At 40.1% G+C, this 19,473-nt stretch overlaps 1 protein-coding gene across 50 annotated transcripts in view; it reads left to right on the plus strand.

Annotated features, from left to right (window-relative positions):
* PLEKHA5 (pleckstrin homology domain containing A5) overlaps window positions 1-19,473 on the plus strand; it is a 245,580-nt gene that overhangs the window by 193,212 nt on the left and 32,895 nt on the right. For 46 of the 50 annotated variants that reach the window (XR_010147989.1, XR_010147988.1, XR_010147987.1 and 43 more), the window contains 2 exons: window positions 13,181-13,282; window positions 19,300-19,411. Coding sequence is in view for 47 of the 50 variants with exons in the window: in XM_016923033.4 (XP_016778522.1) it covers window positions 13,181-13,282; window positions 19,300-19,411 (214 nt within the window). In the remaining 3 variants the exon portion in view is untranslated. The remainder of the gene's footprint in view (window positions 1-13,180; window positions 13,283-19,299; window positions 19,412-19,473) is intronic. The other 4 variants (XM_054664141.2, XM_016923032.4, XM_016923039.4 and 1 more) reach the window with 1 other exon arrangement.

The following is a 19,473-nucleotide window of genomic DNA, read 5'->3' on the forward strand; positions in this document are numbered from 1 at the left end:
GCCTGACCAACATGGTGAAACCCCATCTCTACTAAAAATACAAAATTAGCCAGGTGTGGTGGCATGCACCTGTAATGAGGCAGGAGAATCATCTGAGCCCGGGAGGCAGAGGTTGCAGTGAGCTGAGATCGCGCCATTATGCTCCAGCCTGGGCAACAAGACTGAAACTCTGTCTCAATCAATCAATCAATAGAAATATAAATAGCAAGGCTGGGTGCAGTGGCTCACACCTGTAATCCCAAGATTTTGGGAGGCCGAGGCAGGTGGGTCACTTGAGGTCAGGAGTTTGAGACTTGCCTGGCCAACATGGTGAAACCTCGTCTCTACCAAAATATAAAAATTAGCTGGGCGTGGTGGCAGGTGCCTGTAACCCTAGCTACTTGGGAGGCTGAGGCACGAGAATTGCTTGAACCTAGGAGGCAGAGGTTGCAGTGAGCCAAGATCATGCCACTGCACTCCAGCCTGGGCAACAGAGTGAGACTCTGTTTCAAAAAAAAAAAAAGAAAAGAAAGAAATGTACGTAACAGAACCTTGTAACTCATAGTCATATAACTATGACTGTGAGTCTCTTGGAATTACCAAATCTAAAAGTCTTAACTTGCAGCTTATAAAATGAGTGTTTTATGAGTTTAAACAGCTGGCTTTAGGTCCTATGATGTGGTCATCTCTATAAACATAGTAAGAGCACCAGTCCAAGCAGCTCTTTGAAAGAGAAATCTTAGGAAAAACTGCCATGTTATATAAAACTGCTCCCAAACCCTTGTCTGTACCTTCAATGGGCTAGGGAGCAGCTATCTTTTAAGAAGAGCCACAGACAGTATAGCTTAATTTAGAGAAGTCTTTCCAGGCTGGCAAGATCCCAGAATCTCAACTTGGCTTCTATTCTGAACCCTGAATTCCAAACGTGAGCTATTTTTAGAGGAATATACCATGATTTTAAAATCACTGAAAACTTAGTTTGAGGAATTCTTAAATACTTTATATTTCTATTTCCATTTTTAAAATACTGTTATTTCTGTTGTCTCATTTGAGTCTTATATTGTCATGTTTATAGACTTTTTAAAAATTTAATATCCTTTCCATTGTGAGTATCTTGAAATAAGAAACTATGTCTCATTCACATTGGATGAATGATTGAGCTGAATGACCTACCCAAGGTTACAAAGCTAATAAATAATATACCTAAAACTCAAATCCAGATCTTCTTACCACATTTCTGAAGACTTAGATCTACATGGATTTCTGTAATATAGTCATAAAGAAAATATAAGCACCCGAAATACTGTCTACAAGGAAGTAGTACTGAGCTAATCAAGGATAGGTAGGATTTGGATACAACGAGAAGAGAAGTGAAGAGTGGTTTATTCAAATAATACAAAACACCTTAAGCCACAGCAAAGATGAGAACGTAGGAGACATGTTTGGAAAAGGAGGAAATAGAACTAACAGCCTGACTGGGATAGAGGATTCCTGTGAGAGGATAGAAAATGTGAGATTAGAAAGGGAAAATGGAGTTAAACTGTCAGTGCCAAGCTAATGAGAAGCCCAGGGTCTCTGTAACAACTTGAGTCAAATCAAAATGGTAGGCTCTACAGACATTTAGTTGGAAACTTTTTAATGATTTGGTGTCTGCTCTTGAAATTCCGATTTTAGAGAATCCCTTTCCTTATCAACTGGGATTAATAAATAAATCTCATCAGTAGGCTTAGAATTTGCTCCATCTCAAGGTTAACTTTAGCCCAGATGGGAAATTTGTTAAAAATATCTTAATAGAAATGAATTTTGCCAGGAGTGCTGGCTCACACCTGTAATCTCAGTACTTTGGAAGGCTGAGGCAGGAGGATTGCTTGGGCCCAGGAGTTTGAGACCAAACTGGGCAATTTAGGGAGACCCTATCTCTACAAGAAACAAAAAAGTAGCTGGGCATGGTGGTGTACACCTGTGATCCTAGCTACTTAGGAGACTGAGGTGGGAGGATCTCTTGAGCCCAGGAGGTCAAGCCTGCGTGATTGTGCCACTGCACTCCAGCCTGGGTGATAGAGTGATACACTGTCTCTAAAACAAAATCGTTAATAATAGAAGGCCAGGCATGGTGGCTCACGCCTGTAATCCCAGCACTTTGGGAGGCCGAGACGGGCAGATCACGAGGTCAGGAGTTCGAGACCAGCCTGGCTGACACAGTGAAACCCCGCCTCTAATAAAAATACAAAAATTAGCCAGGTGTGGGGGCAGATGCCTGTAATCCCAGCTACTCAGGAGGCTGAGGCAGGAGAATTGCTTGAACCCGGGAGGCGGTGGTTGCAGTGAGCCGAGATCGTGCCATTGCGCTCCAGCCTGGGCGACAGAGCGAGACTCCGTCTCAAAAAAAGAAAAAAATTGTAATAATAAATAGAAAATAGGCCAGGCAGGTGCAGTGGCTCAAGCCTGTAATCCTAGCACTTTGGGAGGCCAAGGCAGGCAGATCACCTGCGGCCAGGAGTTCAAACCAGCCTGACCAACATGGAGAAACCCCGCCTCTACTAAAAACATAAAATTAGCCAGGCATAGTGGCACATGCCTGTAATCCCAGCTACTCAGGAGGCTGAGACAGGAGAATCGCTTGAACCCGGGAGGCTGAGGTTGCGGTAAGCCGAGATCGCGCCATTGCACTCCGGCCTGGGCAACAAGAGTGAAACTCTGTCTCAAAAAAATAAAATAAAATAAAATAAAATAAAATAAAATAAAATAAATAGAATAAAATAATATTTGATCTTGTTTGAGTATCCCTTTTTCTGGTTTTTGTCTTATGTAATCACTTTCCTGGTTTCTTTTTCCTTGCCTTCAACAATAATCAGTGGTTATGACAAACCCTCAGAATATATTCTTCTAAGACAAGTCTTATTGCATAGAATACAAACTATGTTATTTGTGCCTTTATGTAAACTTATTTATATTTGTAGCTTAAGGCTGCAAATGTTAGCATGTGCATAACATCATACTGGGCATATGGTTGGCACTCAGTGAATGTTGATTAGATTTAAATTTGAATTACATTTTTGCTGGCAGAATCTCAAAGGATTTCACTGAATCTTTCACAGTCAATTCATAGCACTAGTTCAAATCTAAGCCCCAAGCATAAGGGGTATAACATTAGCACCTCTGTAGATCAAAGCTGTGATTCTGAAACATCTTCTCCTCACCTGGTAGGCCACAAAAGTACACAAAACTAGGATTAGCACAAGGGAAACATGTAAAGCAGTGTTCCCTATACGTTTTATTTATTTTTATTTTATTTTAGGTTTGGGGGTACATGTGTAGGTTTGTTAACTGGGTCTATTGTGTGATGCTGAGGTTTGGAGTATGAATGAGCCCATGACCCAGGTACCTAGCATAGTACTCGATTTCAACCTTTATCCTCCATTCTTTCCCCACCCTCAGTAGTCCCCACTTTCACTGTTACCATCTTTATGTCCATGGAGTACCAGCGTTTAGCTTCCACCTGTAAGTGAGAACATACGGTATTTGGTTTTCTTTTCCTGCATTAATTTACTTAGGATAATGGCCTATGGCCGCATCCATGATGCTGCAAAGGACATGATTTCATTCTTTGTTATGGTTGTGTAGTACCGTGGTATATATGTACCACATTTTCTTTATCCAGTCCACCATTGATGGTCATCTAGGTTGGTTCCATGTCTTTGCTATTGTAAATAGTTCTGTGCTGAACATGCAAGTGCGTGTGTATGTTTGGTAGAAAGATTTGCTTTCTTTTGGATATACTTTTGGATATATACCCAGTCAATGCAATTGCTGGGTCAAATGGTAGTTCTGATTTAAGTTCTTTGAGAAATCTCCAAACTGCTGTCCATAGTGGCCGAACTAATTTATATCTCCACTCACTGTGTATAAGCATTTCCTTTTCTCTGCAGTCTTGCCAGCATCTGTTTTTGTTTTTTTTTTTCACTTTTTAATAGTAGCCATTCTGATGAATGTGAGATGGTATCTCATTGTGATTTTAATTTGTATTTCTCTGATGATTAGTGATATGGAGCATTTTTTTATATGCTTATTGGCCACTTTTATGTCTTCCTTTAAGTGTCTGTTCATGTCTTTTGCCCATTTTTTAAAAGGGTTATTTGTTTTGTTTTTTCCTTGTTCAATTGCTTAAGCTCCTTACAGATTCTGCATATTCAACTTTTGTCGGATGGGTAGTTTGCGAGTATTTTCTCTCATTCTGTAGGCTGTTTACTCCATTGATAGTTTCTTTTGCTTTGCAGAAGCTCTTTAATTAGCTGCCACTTGTCAATTTTTGTTTTTGTTGCTATTACTTTTTTCTTTTTTCTTTTTTTTTTTTTTCTGAGACAGAGACTCACTCTGTTGCCCAGGCTAGAGTGCAGTGGCGCGATCTTTGCTCACTGCAACCTCCACCTCCCAAGTTCAAGCAATTCTTGTGCCTCAGCCTCCCAAGTAGCTGGGATTGTAAATGCCCGCTACCAAGCCTGGCTACTTTTTGTATTTTTAGTAGAGACAGGGTTTCACCATGTTGGCCAGGCTGGTCTCGAACTCCAAGCCTCATGTGATCTGCCCACTTTGGCCTCCCATAATACTGGGATTACAGGCATGAGTCACCATGCCTGGCTAAAGGATTCTTATAGTTTGAGGCCTGACACTTAAATCTTTAATCCATCTTGAGTTAATTTTTGTATATGGTGAAAGTAACGGGTCAGTTTCATTCTTCTGCATATGGCTAGCCAGCTATTCCAGCACCATTTATTGAATAAGAAGCCCTTTCCACATTGCTTATTTTTGTCAATTTGATCAAATATCAGATGGCCATAGGTGTGTGGCTTAACTTCTGGGTTTTATATTCTGTTCCCTTGGTCTGCGTCTGTTTTTGTACTAGTACCATGAAGTTTTAGTCTGTAGCCTTATAGTATAGTTTGAAGTCAGGTAGTGTAATGCCTCTGGCTTTGTTTTTGTTTAGGATTGCTTTATCTGTTTGGACTCTTGGTTCAATATGAATTTAAGAGTTTTTTTTTCTAGTTCTGTGAAAAATGATGGTAGTTTGATAGAAATGACATTGAATCTGTAGATTGCTTTGGGCAGTATGACCGTTTTAACAATATTGATTCTTCTAATCCATGAACATGGAATGTTTTTCCATTGGTTTGTGTCATCTATGATTTCTTTCAACAGTGTTTTGTAGTTCTTCCTATAGACATCTTTCACCTCCTTGGTTAGATGCATTCCTAGGAGTGTGTGTGTGTGTGTGTGTGTGTGTGTATCATAAATGGAATTGCATTCTTGATTTGGCTCTCAGCTTGAACATTATTGGTGTGTAGAAATGCCAGTGATTTTTGTACATTGATTTTGTGTCCTGAAACTTTCCTGAAGTCATTTATCAGTTGTAGGAGCCTTTTGATAGGGTCTTTAGGGTTTTCTAGGTGTAGGTCACATTGTCCGTGAAGAGAGGTAATTTGACTTCTTTTCCTATTTGGATGCATTTTATTTCTTCCTCTTGCCTGATTGCTCTGACTAGGACTTCCAGTACTATGTTGAATAGGAGTGGTGAGAGTGGGCATCCTTGTCTTTTTCCAGTTCTCAAGGGAAATGCTGGCAGTTTTTGCCCATCTCAGTGTGATGTTGGCTGTATATTTGTCATAGATGGCCTTTACTATTTTAGGGCATATTCCTTCAATATGGATTTATTTCTTAAGGGTTTTTATCATGAAGAGATGCTAGATTTTATCAAAAGCCTTTTCCATGTCTGCTGAGATGATCATATGTTTTTTGTTTTTTATTCTGTTTATGTGGTGACTCACATTTATGATTTGCATATGTTGAACCAATCTTGCATCTTAGAAATGAAGCCTATTTTATCATGGTGAATTAACTTTTTGATATGCCACTGAATTTGGCTTGCTGGTATCTCATTGAGGATTTTTGCATCTATGTTCATCAGGGATATCGGCCTTTGTTTTCTTTCTTCTTTGTGTCTTTACCAAGTTTTGGTATCAGGGTGATGTTGGCTTCATAGAATGAGTTAAAGAGGAGACCCTCCTCCTTATTTTTTTGGAATAGTTTCAGTAGAATTAATACCAGCTCTTTGTACGTGTGGTAGAAATCGGCTGTGAATCCATCTGATCCGTGCCTTTTTTTGTTTGGCAGGTTTTTTATTACAGATTCAATTTCAGAACTCAATATTGGTCTGTTAAGTGTTTCAGTTTCTTCCTGATTCAATCTTGGGAGATTGTATATTTCCAGGAATTTATCTATTTCATCTAGATTTTCTAGTTTGTGTGCATAGTGGTGTTCGTAATTGTCTCTAAGAATCCTGTGTATGTCTGTGGGAACCATTGTAATGTCACCTTTGTTGCTTCTCATTGTGCTTATTTGGATCTTCTTTTTTTCTTTATTATTCTTGCTAACAGTCTGTCAATCTTGTTTTTGTTTTCGAAGAACCAACTTTTGATTTCCCCAGGCTGGTGTGGTGGCTCATACTTGTAATCCTAGCACTTTGGGAGGCTGAGGTAGGCAGATTACTTGAGCCCAGGATTTTGGGACCAGCCTAAGCAATATGGTGAAACTCCATCTCTACAAAAAAAAAAAAAAAAACTAGCCGAGCACAGTGGCATGTGCCTGGAGTGCCAACTACTCGGGAGGCTGAGGCAGCAGGATGACCTGAGCCCAGAGAGGTCCCGGACAACAAAGTGAGACCCTATTTCAAAAAACAAAACAAAAGAAAATCCACAAAAAAGCCAACAGAAGTGTGGCGCAGTAGTAGTTATTTATTTAAATCTTCCCCTGTGTGCTAGCCTTTCTATTTTTATTATATCTAGAATTTTTAACAATGAAAAGCAAGCACTTTCTTTGAGATGAGAAGATAGTTTTGTTTCATAGAAAACATTAGAGAAGAAACTAAACATGGGAGTTAAAGATTACAAATAGCTAAAACATAGAATGACTACAATTGTGGTCATAAACTAGAAATTTAAAATATGGATAGCTTTATAATTGTGGCTGATAGTTGAGCCTCACTTTATACAGTTTGAGTTGGTGCCCTTTTAAACATCTTTTTAGTGTGTTTCAAGTCGAGGCTAAGTGAAAAAATAATAATAAAACGTAAACATCTTTTTAGGTTAAAAAAAGCCAGTGTAGTCATTAGATAGTGTAATGAGGCATGGCATGTGCTTAATAAGTAGTGATTTTATTTGAGAAGCAGTTACATGACAAGTATAAATTTGTAAAAAAAAATTTTTTTTTAAAAACTCCTTAAATAATTAAGCACATTCTTCAGATGTGAGCCAGGAAATCTCTACATCCTGAAGGTAAAATGAAAAAATGAATAAATCAGACATAACTTTCTTTTGATTGACCTGAAAAATCAACTGCTTCTAATACCAGTTGGCAGGACTGTTATGGTGGAGTATTAGTGACCAAAAATTAACATTCTAATTTTTTTGCCTGATCCTCGAAATATACCAGTAAAATTAATTTAAATATCATAAGGCTTTGATTTTCCAAGATATAGTGGTGGGCATTAATTTGTAATATTACTTAAATTTGGAAAGAGATGTTTGAGTTTAAATTAGGAAGTTAATGAATAATTACACTACATCTATTGCCTCTCCCTCATTTTGATATTAAAAACCTATGTCAATACTTTTCCAAAGTTGTAGGTTTTATTTTTTAATGAAAAGCAGAAAAATGAATTGACATTTCTTAAATTAAAACTTAGAAGCCCTAATTGAGAAGCAAACCAGAAGTAAAACAGTTTATTAGCTCTAAGAATAATAGTAATTATTTGCTTTTTTTTAAACTGTAGCCACCTGTAGTCTTACAATATTTACTTGATTATTAAAAAAAGAGGCAATGTGACAGCAAAATACAGAGAAAACAATTTGAGATTTGTGTCTAGTGTATTGTGTAACCATTCCCTTGAGCAGATTTTGTTGTAAATTGCCATTGATTTTAGATAAGAAAAGGAAAGTTTTCCTCATATTAAAAACTTGGAAATGAATCATTGGTTTTGATTTTTTTTTAATAGAATTTTTTTGTAGAGATGAGATCTCCCTATGTTGCCCAGGCTGGTCTTGCATTCCTGAGCTCAGGAGATTCTCCCACCTCAGCCTCCCAAACTGCTGGGATTACAGGCGTAAGCCACCATGCCCGGCCATTAATCCTTTCTTAATAAAGGACATAGTATATATCTGCTATATAGCCATCTAGCTAAATATTAAAATCCTTAACTGATTTTTTTGGAAATCTGGAATTTCATTACATTCCTACATCACTTTCTCCCCCACACAGTGGCCAAGTCTTGTCTCAGTACAGACTACATAGAAGTAAGCACTATTAAAATTTACTTGTTCCATACCCTAAACTTCGACAATTTATTTTAAAAAATCTTGGCCAGGCCTGCTGGCTCCTATGTGTAATCCCAGCACTTTGGGAGGCTGAGGCAGGAGAATTGCTTTAGCCTAGGAGTTCAAGACCAGCCTGGACAACATAGTGAGACCTCAAGTTTACAGAAGATTAAAAAACAATACCCCAGCATGGTGGTGTGCACCTGTACTACTCAGGAGGCCAAGGTGGGAGGATTGCTTGAGCCTGGGGAGTTGAGGCTGCAGTGAGCTGAGATCACACCACTGCACTCCAGCCCAGGTGACAGAGTGAGAAAAAAGTCTGGCCTGGCACAGAGGCTCACACCTGTAATCCCAGTTCTTTGGAAAGATTGCTTGAGCCCAGGAGTTCAAGACCAGCCTGAGCAACATGGTGAAACCCCAAATTAAAAAATTATCTGGACATGGTGGTGCAAACCTGTAGTCCTAGCTACTTGGGAGACTGAGGCAGGAGGATTGCTTGAGCCCAGGAGTTCAAGGCTGCAGTGAATTATGATCACGCCACTGCACTCTAGCCTGGGCAGCAGAGCAAAACCCTGTCTCTAGAAAACTCTGCAGCAATCCCTCCTCCTGCCCAACATGCACACTATTTTTTTTCTTTTCTTGGAATATAACATGTTCTCAGAAAAGCACACAGTTTAGGAGTTTAGCCAATATCTATATCGAGACATTGAATTTTACTAGCATACCAGAGGCTCCTCTCCCAAAAGGACCACTACCAGACTTTTTTCTTCTTTCTTTTCCTTTAACTTGTTTAAATTGTTTTAGAGACAGAGTATTGCTACATTACCCAGATGGGAGTGCAGTGGCTATTCATAGGTGCAGTCATAGCACACCACAGCCTCTAACTCTTAGCCTCAGGTGATCCTCCCCCTGCCCAGTCTCCTGAGTAGCTATAGCCTAGCACCTGACATTTAAACTATAGGTGAGTTTTGCCTATTTTTGAACTTGTTTTTTGGAGACAAAGTCTCTTACACAGGCTGGAGTACAATGGCACAATCTCAGCTCACTGCAACCTCCACCTCGCTCAAGCGATCCTCTCACCTCAGCCTCCCAAGTAGCTGGGACTACAGACATGTGCCACCATATCTAATTTCTGTATACTTTGCAGAGATGGGATTTCACCATGTTGCCCAGGCTGGTCTCAGATTCCTGGGCTCAAGCAATCCATCCATCTCGGCCTCCTAAACTGCTGGGATTACAGGCATGAGCCACTGCACTCCGTCTTGAACTTTATGTGAAGTGTAACCATATACTCTTTGCCTGGCTTCCTTTAACTTATGAGGTTCATCCATATAGTTCCAGATTGAAAGAATCCATTCAGGCGGGCAGATCACCTGAGGTCAGGAGTTCAAGACCAGCCTGACCAACATGGAGAAACCCCGTCTCTACTAAAAATACAAAAATTAGCCGGACATGGTGGCGCATGCCTGTAATCCCAACTACTCGGGAGCCTGAGGCAGGTGAATCGCTTGAACCCGGGAGGCAGAGGTTGCGATGCGCTGAGATCGCACCGTTACACTCCAGCCTGGGCAACAAGAGTGAAACTCCGTCTCAAAAAAAAGAAGGCCAGCCGCGGGTGGCTCATGGGTGTAATCCCAGCACTTTGGGAGGCTGAGGCAGGTGGATCATGAGGTCAGGAGATTAAGACCATCCTGGCTAACACGGTGAAACCACGTCTCTACTAAAAATAAAAAAAAGTTATCCAGGCGTGGTGGTGCGCACCTGTAGTACCACGTATCCCAGCTATTCGGGAGGTCGATGCAGAAGAATCACTTGAACCCGGGAGGCAGAGGTTGCAGTGAGCCGAGGTCGTGCCACTGCACTCCAGCCTAGGCGACAGCACAAGGCGCCATCTCAAAAAAGAGTTCATTCATTATCTTTTTTTTTTTTTTTTTTTTTTGAGATGGAGTCTCGCACTGTCGCCTGAGCTGGAGTGCAGTGACACCATCTCAGCTCACTGCAACCTCCACCTCCCAGGTTCAAGCGATTCTCCTGTCTTGGCCTCCCAAGTAGCTGGGACTACAGGCACCCACCACCAAGCCCAGATAATTTTTTTGTATTTTTAGTAGAGACAGGGTTTCACTATGTTGACCAGGCTGGTCTTAAACTCCTGACCTCGTGATCCCCCTGCCTCAGCCTCCCAGAGTGCTGAGATTACAGGCGTGAGCCACCGCACCTGGCCTTCATTTATTCTCTTAACTGTATAGCCTGGCATTCTCTACTTTTTATTGAAAGCACTATTTTGTGTCAAGTACTTGAGATTTTAAGGTAATTGTATATTTGAAAAGTATTAGCCCTTTTAAATTATCTTGCTATATTAGCTTCTTGACCACAAATACGTAAGGTCATATTTAAAGATTATTAGCATGGTACTCGTATAATCTAGTAAATTCTTTAATGAAATACCTAGCCAGATGTTGGGAGGAAATGTGTTGTGCCATTTCTGCCCTTTCCTCGCTGTCCTCTGTTGTCTTGTGTTCCTACCCACCTGGTAATCATGTTTGAGGAGCTGAGGTAAAGACAGAAACAGGTAGGCCTAGCAGGATTACAGGACTTGGGCCAGTTCAGTGGCAGGACTCTCCAGGTTAGGAAAATTGAAAGTATACTGTGCCTCTTCACTTCTAAAATACTGATAAAGGAATGTCTAGCTCTCAATCTGTATTTTTAATGTTTCTTTAAGAAAGAGAAGGATTCCTACCATCCTGAAATGTTCTTATACTTAAATGCCTCTGCAGTGCAGTTAGGCCTACCCTGAACTCTGCATTTCCACAAGGGAGCTTAGGTGTTAGCCTGTAATACCCTCTTAGCCACTGGGCTGTCATTGGATCTGTTGTCTTAATTTACCCTCCCTAAAGCCATCAAAGACCCACTATTTAAATTTGCTGTCTGTGTGGTGCATACAAATTAAACCATGGCTAGAATTAATTTTTGTTAAAGGAAATTAATTTTCATATTTATTCATGTAAAAAGAATTTGCTGACTAGATGTGGTGGCTCACACCTGTAATCTCAGCACTTTGAGAGGCCAAGGCTGGTGGAATCACTTGAGACCAGCAGTTAGAGAGCAACCTGGGCAACATGGCAAAATCCTATCTTCACACACAAAAAAATATATATATATGTATATATATATAAAAATATCTGTATATACACACACACACACACACACACAAAATATTAGCCGGGCATAGGGGTGATGGCACACATCTGTTTTCCCAGTACATTTTGAATAATTTTTCTTCACCTAAGATTTTTTTTAATTAAAAAAAAAAAGAAGACTGGCAAGATAGCTTCAGTTTTTTGTTTTTGTTTTTTTTCTTTTTGGAGACATGGTCTTCATCTGTCACCCAGGCTGGAGTACAGTAGCACAATTTTGGCTCACTGCAACCTCCGCCTCTGGGCTCAAGCAATCCTTCCACCTCAGCCCTGCCCCAAGTAGCTGGGACCACAGGCAAGCGCCACCGCACCCAGATAATTTTTGTATTTTTTCGTAGAGATGGGGTCTCTCTATGTTGCCCAGGCTGGTCTCGAGCTCCTGGGCTCAAGTGATCCACCTGCCTCAGCCTCCTAAAGTGCTGGGATTACAGGCGAGAACCACCACACCCAGCCAATCACCTAAATTTTCTAAAGTTATTTTAAGTTAGTTACAGAATATACAAAATAAGATAGCTCTTTATTTTTTTTCTTTTACTTTATTTATTTATTTATTTTTTGAGTCGGAGTCTCGCAATGTCACCCAGGGTGGACTGCAATGGCGCAATCTCGGCTCACTGCAACCTCCGCCTCCCAGGTTCAAGCGATTCTCCTGCCTCAGCCTCCCAAGCAGCTGGGATTACAGGCGCCTGCCACTGCGCCTGGGTAATTTTTTTTTTTTTTTTTTTTTGTACTTTTAGTAGAGACAGGGTTTCGTTATGTTGGTCAGGTAGTTTCAAACTCCTGACCTCGTCATCTGCCTGCCTCAGCCTCCTGAGGCGCAATCTCGGCTCACTGCAACCTCTGCTTCCTAGGTGCAAGCGATTCTCCCTCCACAGGCTTCCAAGTAGCTAGGACCACAGGCACAAGTCATTGGGCCCAGCTAATTTTTGTTTTCAGTAGAGACAGGGTTTCACCGTGTTGGCCAGGGTGGTCTCAAACTGCTGAGCTCAAGTGATCTGCCCCCGTCAGCCTCCCAAAGTGCTGAGATTACAGATGTGAGCCACTGCGTCTGGCAGATGATGTATTTTTAAGCACCTCTAGAATTATTCTATATTCAACAAATGACAAGCTGTTAAAGACCAAACATCAAAATGTTCTCTGTGATATTATTGGTTTGGGGGTGATTTTTTTTCCAAAGGAGAAAAGTACAGATGGATAATAGTGTCTATATTGAGTCTTCACAAACAGGATTCACTGAATTGTTCAAATAGCTAGCTAAATTCATTTGTTTTATTGTATTACTATAAGCTTATTGTAAGTAAAGTCATGTCAAGCCTCTGATGTTATTGAAATTCCAATATGCTAAAATACAAACTATTTTCATTCATGGAGAACTTTTAATGAAGACAGATAAGAAAATGCTTTATTTATGCCTCTTCTACATTTTAGGAAATAAACAGCAGCACAATAATACTTACGTTGCTTAGTAAATTTTTGTTGAATTGAGTTTTAAAAAGGGACAAAAATGGTTATAAAAATTCCTGTTTTGCTAAGGATAAACTATATGACTTTCTAAAATCTAGAAAGTTACAATTGGAGTGATAACACCATAAAAGCACGTTTTCCCCATTAAAGTAATTAATTAACACTTTTTGGTTTTAGGAATTGGAACGAGCATGGAGAGAATATGATAAGTTAGAATACGATGTAACTGTTACCAGGAACCAGATGCAAGAGCAGCTGGATCACCTTGGTGAAGTTCAGGTACAAAAGTATAATATTCTTTATGTTGTTTTAACTGATTTAACTCGTACTGTACAATCCACCTTGTTAGATTTACACATACCCATAACAGTTTTTACATTATTGGCTACCTGAGACCTGGATTTGAATACTTTTAATGACAGGAATCTTACTATCTCACAAAGGAGACCATCCCCTCTTGTTTAAGAGTTCTTTGTTCTGTTGGGCACATGGTGAGCCCTGGAGTGTTCTGTGCTCCTATCGGTCTCAGCTCTACAGTTTCCTAAAAACATGGTTTCATATCCTTTCACAGGTCCATCTGTGTCACTTGGTATTGAGATGTTGAATTATATGGATTTATCAAATAATGAATATTTTATCTTTTATCTTTTTTTTTTTTTTTGAGACAGAGTTTTGCTCTTGTTGCCCAGGCTGGAGTGCAATGGCGCGATCTTGGCTCACCGCAACCTCTGCCTCCCGGGTTCAAGCGATTCTCCTGCCTCAGCCTCCCGAGTAGCTGGGATCACAGGCATGCACCACCAAGCCTTATTAGAATAGGGGAAGATACAGCACCATTTGCTATAAAGAATCCAGTTAATAAGCAAACAGATCTGAGACCTAGTTCCAAGGGTTAGTTTTCTTATCTATAAAATAGAAATAATAATACTTGGCCAGGCATAGTGGCTCACGCCTATAGTCCCAGCACTTTCGGAAGCTGAAGTGGGTAGATCACCTGAGGTCAGGAGTTCGAGACCAGCCTGGCCAACATGGCGAAACCCTGTCTGTACTATAAATACAAAAATGAGGTGTAGTGGCAGGCATCTGTAATCCCAGCTACTTGGGAGGCTGAGGCAGGAGAATCACTTGAACCCACGAGGTGGAGGTTGCAGTGAGCTGAGATCGCACCACTGTACTCCAGCCTGAGCGACGGAGCAAGACTCTATCTCAAAAAAAAAAAAAAAGAAAAAGAAAAAGAAGTAATAATACTTGTCTTAAAATGTTGCTCTGAGGAATGCAGATAATACATGTTTTAGAAAATAATAAAAGTTACATCATGCTTATGACCCAATGTAAATTTGAACATTTTAGTTGGAAATGCATGGACTTAACAGACAGATCAATACATTGAATGAAAAATTAGTTAAGTTCGAGACCAACCAGCCTGACCAACATGGGGAAACCCCATCTGTACTAAAAAATACAAAATTAGCCAGGATCACGAGGGCAGGAGCTCAAGACCAGCCTGGCCAAGATTGTGAAACCCCTTCTCTACTAAAAATACAAAATTTGCCGAGCTTGGTGGCAGGCACCTGTAATCCAAGCTACTCCGGAGGCTGAGGCAGGAGAATCGCTTGAACCCGGGAGGTGGAGGTTGCAGGGAGCCAAGATCATACCATTGTACTCCACCCTGGGCAACAAGGGCGAAGCTCCATCTCAAAAAAAAAAAATAAAAGATTAGTAAGGTTGAATCAGAAATTCAGCTGCCCTCTATCTGTGCTGTCCAGCATAGTACTGGCCACATGTAGTTGTTGGGCATATGAAATGTGACTATTGTGACTATGCAACTAAAACTGAACTTTTAGTTGTATTCATGTTAACTATCTAAATTTATTTACTTGTTTATTGAATCAGGGTTTTGTTCTGTCACCCAGGCTGGAGTGCAGTAGCATGATCCTAGATGAAACCTTGAACTCCTGGGTCCAAGTGATCCTCCCACCTCAGCCTTCCAAAGTTCTGGGATCGGCTGGACACATTGGCTCATGCCTGTAATCCCAGCACTTTGGGAGGCCGTGGTGGGAGGATCACTTGAGGCCAGAAGTTTGAGACCAGCCTGGCCAACACAGTGAAACCCCACCTCTACAAAAATACAAAAATTAGCTGGGCACTTGTGGTCCCAGCTACTTGGAAGGCTGAGGCAGGAGAATCGCATGAGCCTGGGAGGCAGAGGTTGCAGTGGAGTGGAGATCACGCAACTGTATGCCAGCCTGGGCGACAAAGGGAGACTGTGTCTCAAAAAAAAAATCACAAAGTGCTGGGATTACAGGCATGAGTCACCAAGCCCAGTTTATCTAAATTTAAATGGCCACATGTGGCTGGGACTTCTGTATTGGACACTGAAGCTACATTGTCAGTAATCAGCTACAATAATCAGCTACAGGCACCTGTAATCCCAGCTACTCAGGAGGCTGTGGCAGGAGAGTCACTTCAACCTGGGAGACGGAGGTTGCAGTGATCGGAGATCACACCATTGCACTCCAGCCTGAGTGATGGGCAAAAGTCCATTAAAAAAAAAAAATATCTAAGAAATCAGCTACAAAAATGAGATGCTAAATACACTAGAAAAACAGCTATAAATACCTAAGATATTACTAGAGGTCAGCAAACTTTCTGTAAACAGCCAGATCTGTCACATATTATTTACTGTTTTTTGTTATTTTATAACTTCTTTTTTTTTTTTGAGACAGAGTTTCACTCTTGTTACCCAGGCTGGTGTGCAGTGGTGTGATCTCTGCTCACTGCAACCTCCGCCTCTCATGTTGAAGTGATTCTCCTGCCTCAGCCTTCCTAGTAGCTGGGATTACAGGCATATGCCACCATACCTGGCTAATTTTTGTATTTTTAGTAGAGACAAGGTTTCACCATGTTAGCCAGGCTGGTCTTGAACACCTGACCTCAGGTGATCTGCCCGCCTCGGCCTCCCAGAGTGCTAAGATTACAGGCATGAGCCACCGTGCCCAGCTATAACTTCTTAAAAATTGTAAAATTTGTTCTTAACTCACAGGCCATACCAAAAGAGGCTGCAGGCCACAGAAATTTGCCAATCCCAGATTTAACCTGCCAAAAATATATATTTATTATGAAAATTTAGTAACCTTATTACAGGATATAAGAGAAGACCTGAATTAATGGAGAGGTGTAATTGTATACCATATTCATGGATGGTCTGATTTAACATTATCACAATGAAAATTCTTCCCGTAAATGCAATTTTATTCCAACCAAATTTCCAGTAGAATTTTCTAAAGAAATTTCTGAAATGGCTCTAATATTTTTAAGGTATAATAAAAACCACAAGTAGTTAAGACATTTCAAAAAAAATAAAAGAATGAGAAGTCGTACTCTATGAATGGTAACATTGCATATACAGCCTTAGACCAGTTACATAACAACTCTGGGTCTCAGTTTCCACAACTATAAAATAAAATAATACCTACTCCTGCTAGGTTATTATGAGGATAAATATGTTTATATTTTGCAGCATGTAGAATAAAACCAGGCATATAAAACACACTATATAAGTGTTTGTTAAATAAATAAACAAAGAAACATAATGTAAAACTATAGTGTTAAACATGGTACATGAAAAAATAGACCAATGGAACAGAATAGAGTTCAGCAGCAGACCATGAATATCCACAAAGCAGAGAGAGAAAGACAGAGAGAATTGTTGAACAGCATTTGGCTTTATCAAAGTTAAAGATTTACCCTCAATGAAGGCAACATAGACAAAGTAAAAAGATGACCTACTGGGAGGATGTATGTTTTACCTCAAAAATTCAACAAGGGATAACTATTTAGATTTGCAAGGAAGTTTTTCTTTTTGATTTGCAGAAATAATCCTTTAGAAAAACATACAAAGAACATGAGTAACTAATCATAGGAAAACTGAAATTACTAACAAGTGTTTGAAAAATAGTTCAAAGTTGGCTGGGCACAGTGGTGTATGCCTGTAATCCCAGCACTTTGGGAGGCCAAGTCAGACAGATCACTTGAGGGTCTGGAGTTCGAGACCAGCCTGGCCAACATGGCGAAACCTCATCTCTACTAAAATACAAAAAAAAAGAGAGCTGGGCATGGTGTCACACACCTGTAATTCCAGCTACTTGGGAGGCTGAGGCAGGAGGATTGCTTGAACCCAGGAGGCAGAGGTTGCAGTGAGCCAAGATCACATCGCTGCACTCCAGCCTGGGTGGCCGAGTGAGACTCAGCCTCAAAAAAAATGAAAGAAAAAGAAAAATAGTTCAAAGTCAGTAGTAACCAGAGAAATGCAAATAAAATAAAAATTAGATTTGCATTGTATACCATTTGATTGGCAAAAATGTGTCTATACATATATATATCTTTTAAATTTTATAAAAGTAATACATGTTGTATATAGATGTGCAAGGATCTGTTATTTATAGTGATCTTCCCATCCTCTGTGTCAGTATTTACATCTCTGGGCTGTCGTTGTGTTTGGCTCTTGCATGGGTACTTTCTTTTTTTTTTTACTTTTTGATGCTTCCAGGCTGTAGCTTGGAAAACTAGATAAACTTAGGTTATGTAGTGCCTTTTTGGAGCAGCATTAATTCATAGTCTTTAGGCTTATAGACTTTTCTTGAGTTTTTTCTTTTTCTTTTTTTAATCTTTTGATCAACTCCCAAGTGCTTGGAAGACTTTGAAAACATATTGCTTTTTTTTTTTCCCCTGTGACAGAGTCTCACTCTGTCACCTAGGCTGGAGGACAGTGGCACGATCTTGGCTCACTGCAACCTCTTCCCCCAGGCTCAAGTGATCCTCTCACCTCAGCCTCCCAAGTAGCTGGGACCACAGACATACACCACCCCGCCCAGCTAAGTTTTTGTATTTTTGGTAGAGATGGGGTTTTTCTGTGTTGCCCAGGCAGGTCTTGAACTCCTGAGCTTAAGCAATCCGCCCACTTCAGCCTCCCAAAGTGCTGGGATTATAGGTGTGAGCCACTGTGCCTGGCTGAAAACATATTTCTACCCATTAGAGGACTTTTTTAGCATATTGATGCAATACTGATTATATTCTAATATCTATAGTCATTAGTAACTGATACTCAGCCAAAGAAAATATTGTTCTAGGCAATGTGACAGTTTTTGTATGTCATTGCCTATTTTTAAAAATAAAGTTACATTCCTAGAATAGTGTTTAGTATTATCCAGAATGGTGTTATTATTACCCTATTTATGAATAAGAATCATAGATTTCTAATAGAATCTCAGAGAAAACCAATGTAATCTTATTTTGGTTTCAGTTAGTGTATTCAACCTGAGGGCATGATGTGGAATTTTAAAAGTAAGAAAATTGGCCGGGCGCGGTGGCTCACACCTGTAATCCCAGCACTTTGGGAGGCCGAGGAGAGCGGATCAACTGAGGTCAGGAGTTCAAGACCAGCCTGGCCAACATGGTGAAACCCCGTCTCTACTAAAAATACAAAATTAGCCGGGTGTGGTGGCACATGCCTGTAATCCTAGCTACTCGGGAGGCTGAGGCAGGGCAATTGCTTGAACCCGGGAGGTAGAGGTTGCAGTGAGCTGAGATTATGCCATTGCACAAAATACAAAAATTATGGCACGGCACACGCCGTAATCCCCGCTACTGAGGAAGCTGAGGCAGCAGAATCACTTGCACCCAGGAGGCAGAGGCTGCAGTGAACTGAGAGCTTGCCACTGCACTCCAGCCTGGGCGACAGAGCAAGATTCTGTCTCAAAATAAAAATAAAAATAAAAAAAATACATTTAAACTCTGTCAGTCAAAATTCATCTTGATATATTTTGTTAGTTGTACCTTTGTTGTTGTTTTTATGTTCTAGAACCTAGGAAGCTAGTACACCTTCCATTTCTCACCCGTTCCCCAATGCCCTGCCACATCTCCCCCTCCCAGAAATTATTTTTTCTTTTGGGATTTGTTTCTGCTCTGTTTTCATTCTCTCTGTATTTTCCATTTTGGGTCCCTTTTAATCAATATGCCTTCCTGGTATCATAAATAATGCAAGACAAAGCTTATTGGAAAGATTTAAAATAGTATATTTAAGTATGAAAATTAAATATTTTTCTTGCTCTGCTCAGTCTTTTATATTTGCCACTGGAATTGCAAAATTGGGAGAGTCACATCAATCATATTAAATATTCGTAACACTTAATTCACTGCAATTTGCATTTTTAAATGTAATTTATATAATTAATATATAATCATTTAACTTCAGTGAATGATTTTTTTCTTATATATGGTCTATCCATTTTTACTGATAGACGGAATCAGCAGGAATTCAGCGTGCACAGATTCAGAAAGAACTTTGGCGAATTCAGGATGTCATGGAAGGGCTGAGTAAACATAAGCAGCAAAGAGGTACTACAGAAATAGGTAAATTAGCTTTGCATTTTATTTTGTGACTGACCACAGTATTACAGTCATGTGTCACTTGG

Source organism: Pan troglodytes, chromosome 10 (genome assembly GCF_028858775.2).
Source record: "Pan troglodytes isolate AG18354 chromosome 10, NHGRI_mPanTro3-v2.0_pri, whole genome shotgun sequence".
Classification (NCBI taxonomy): domain Eukaryota; kingdom Metazoa; phylum Chordata; class Mammalia; order Primates; family Hominidae; genus Pan; species Pan troglodytes.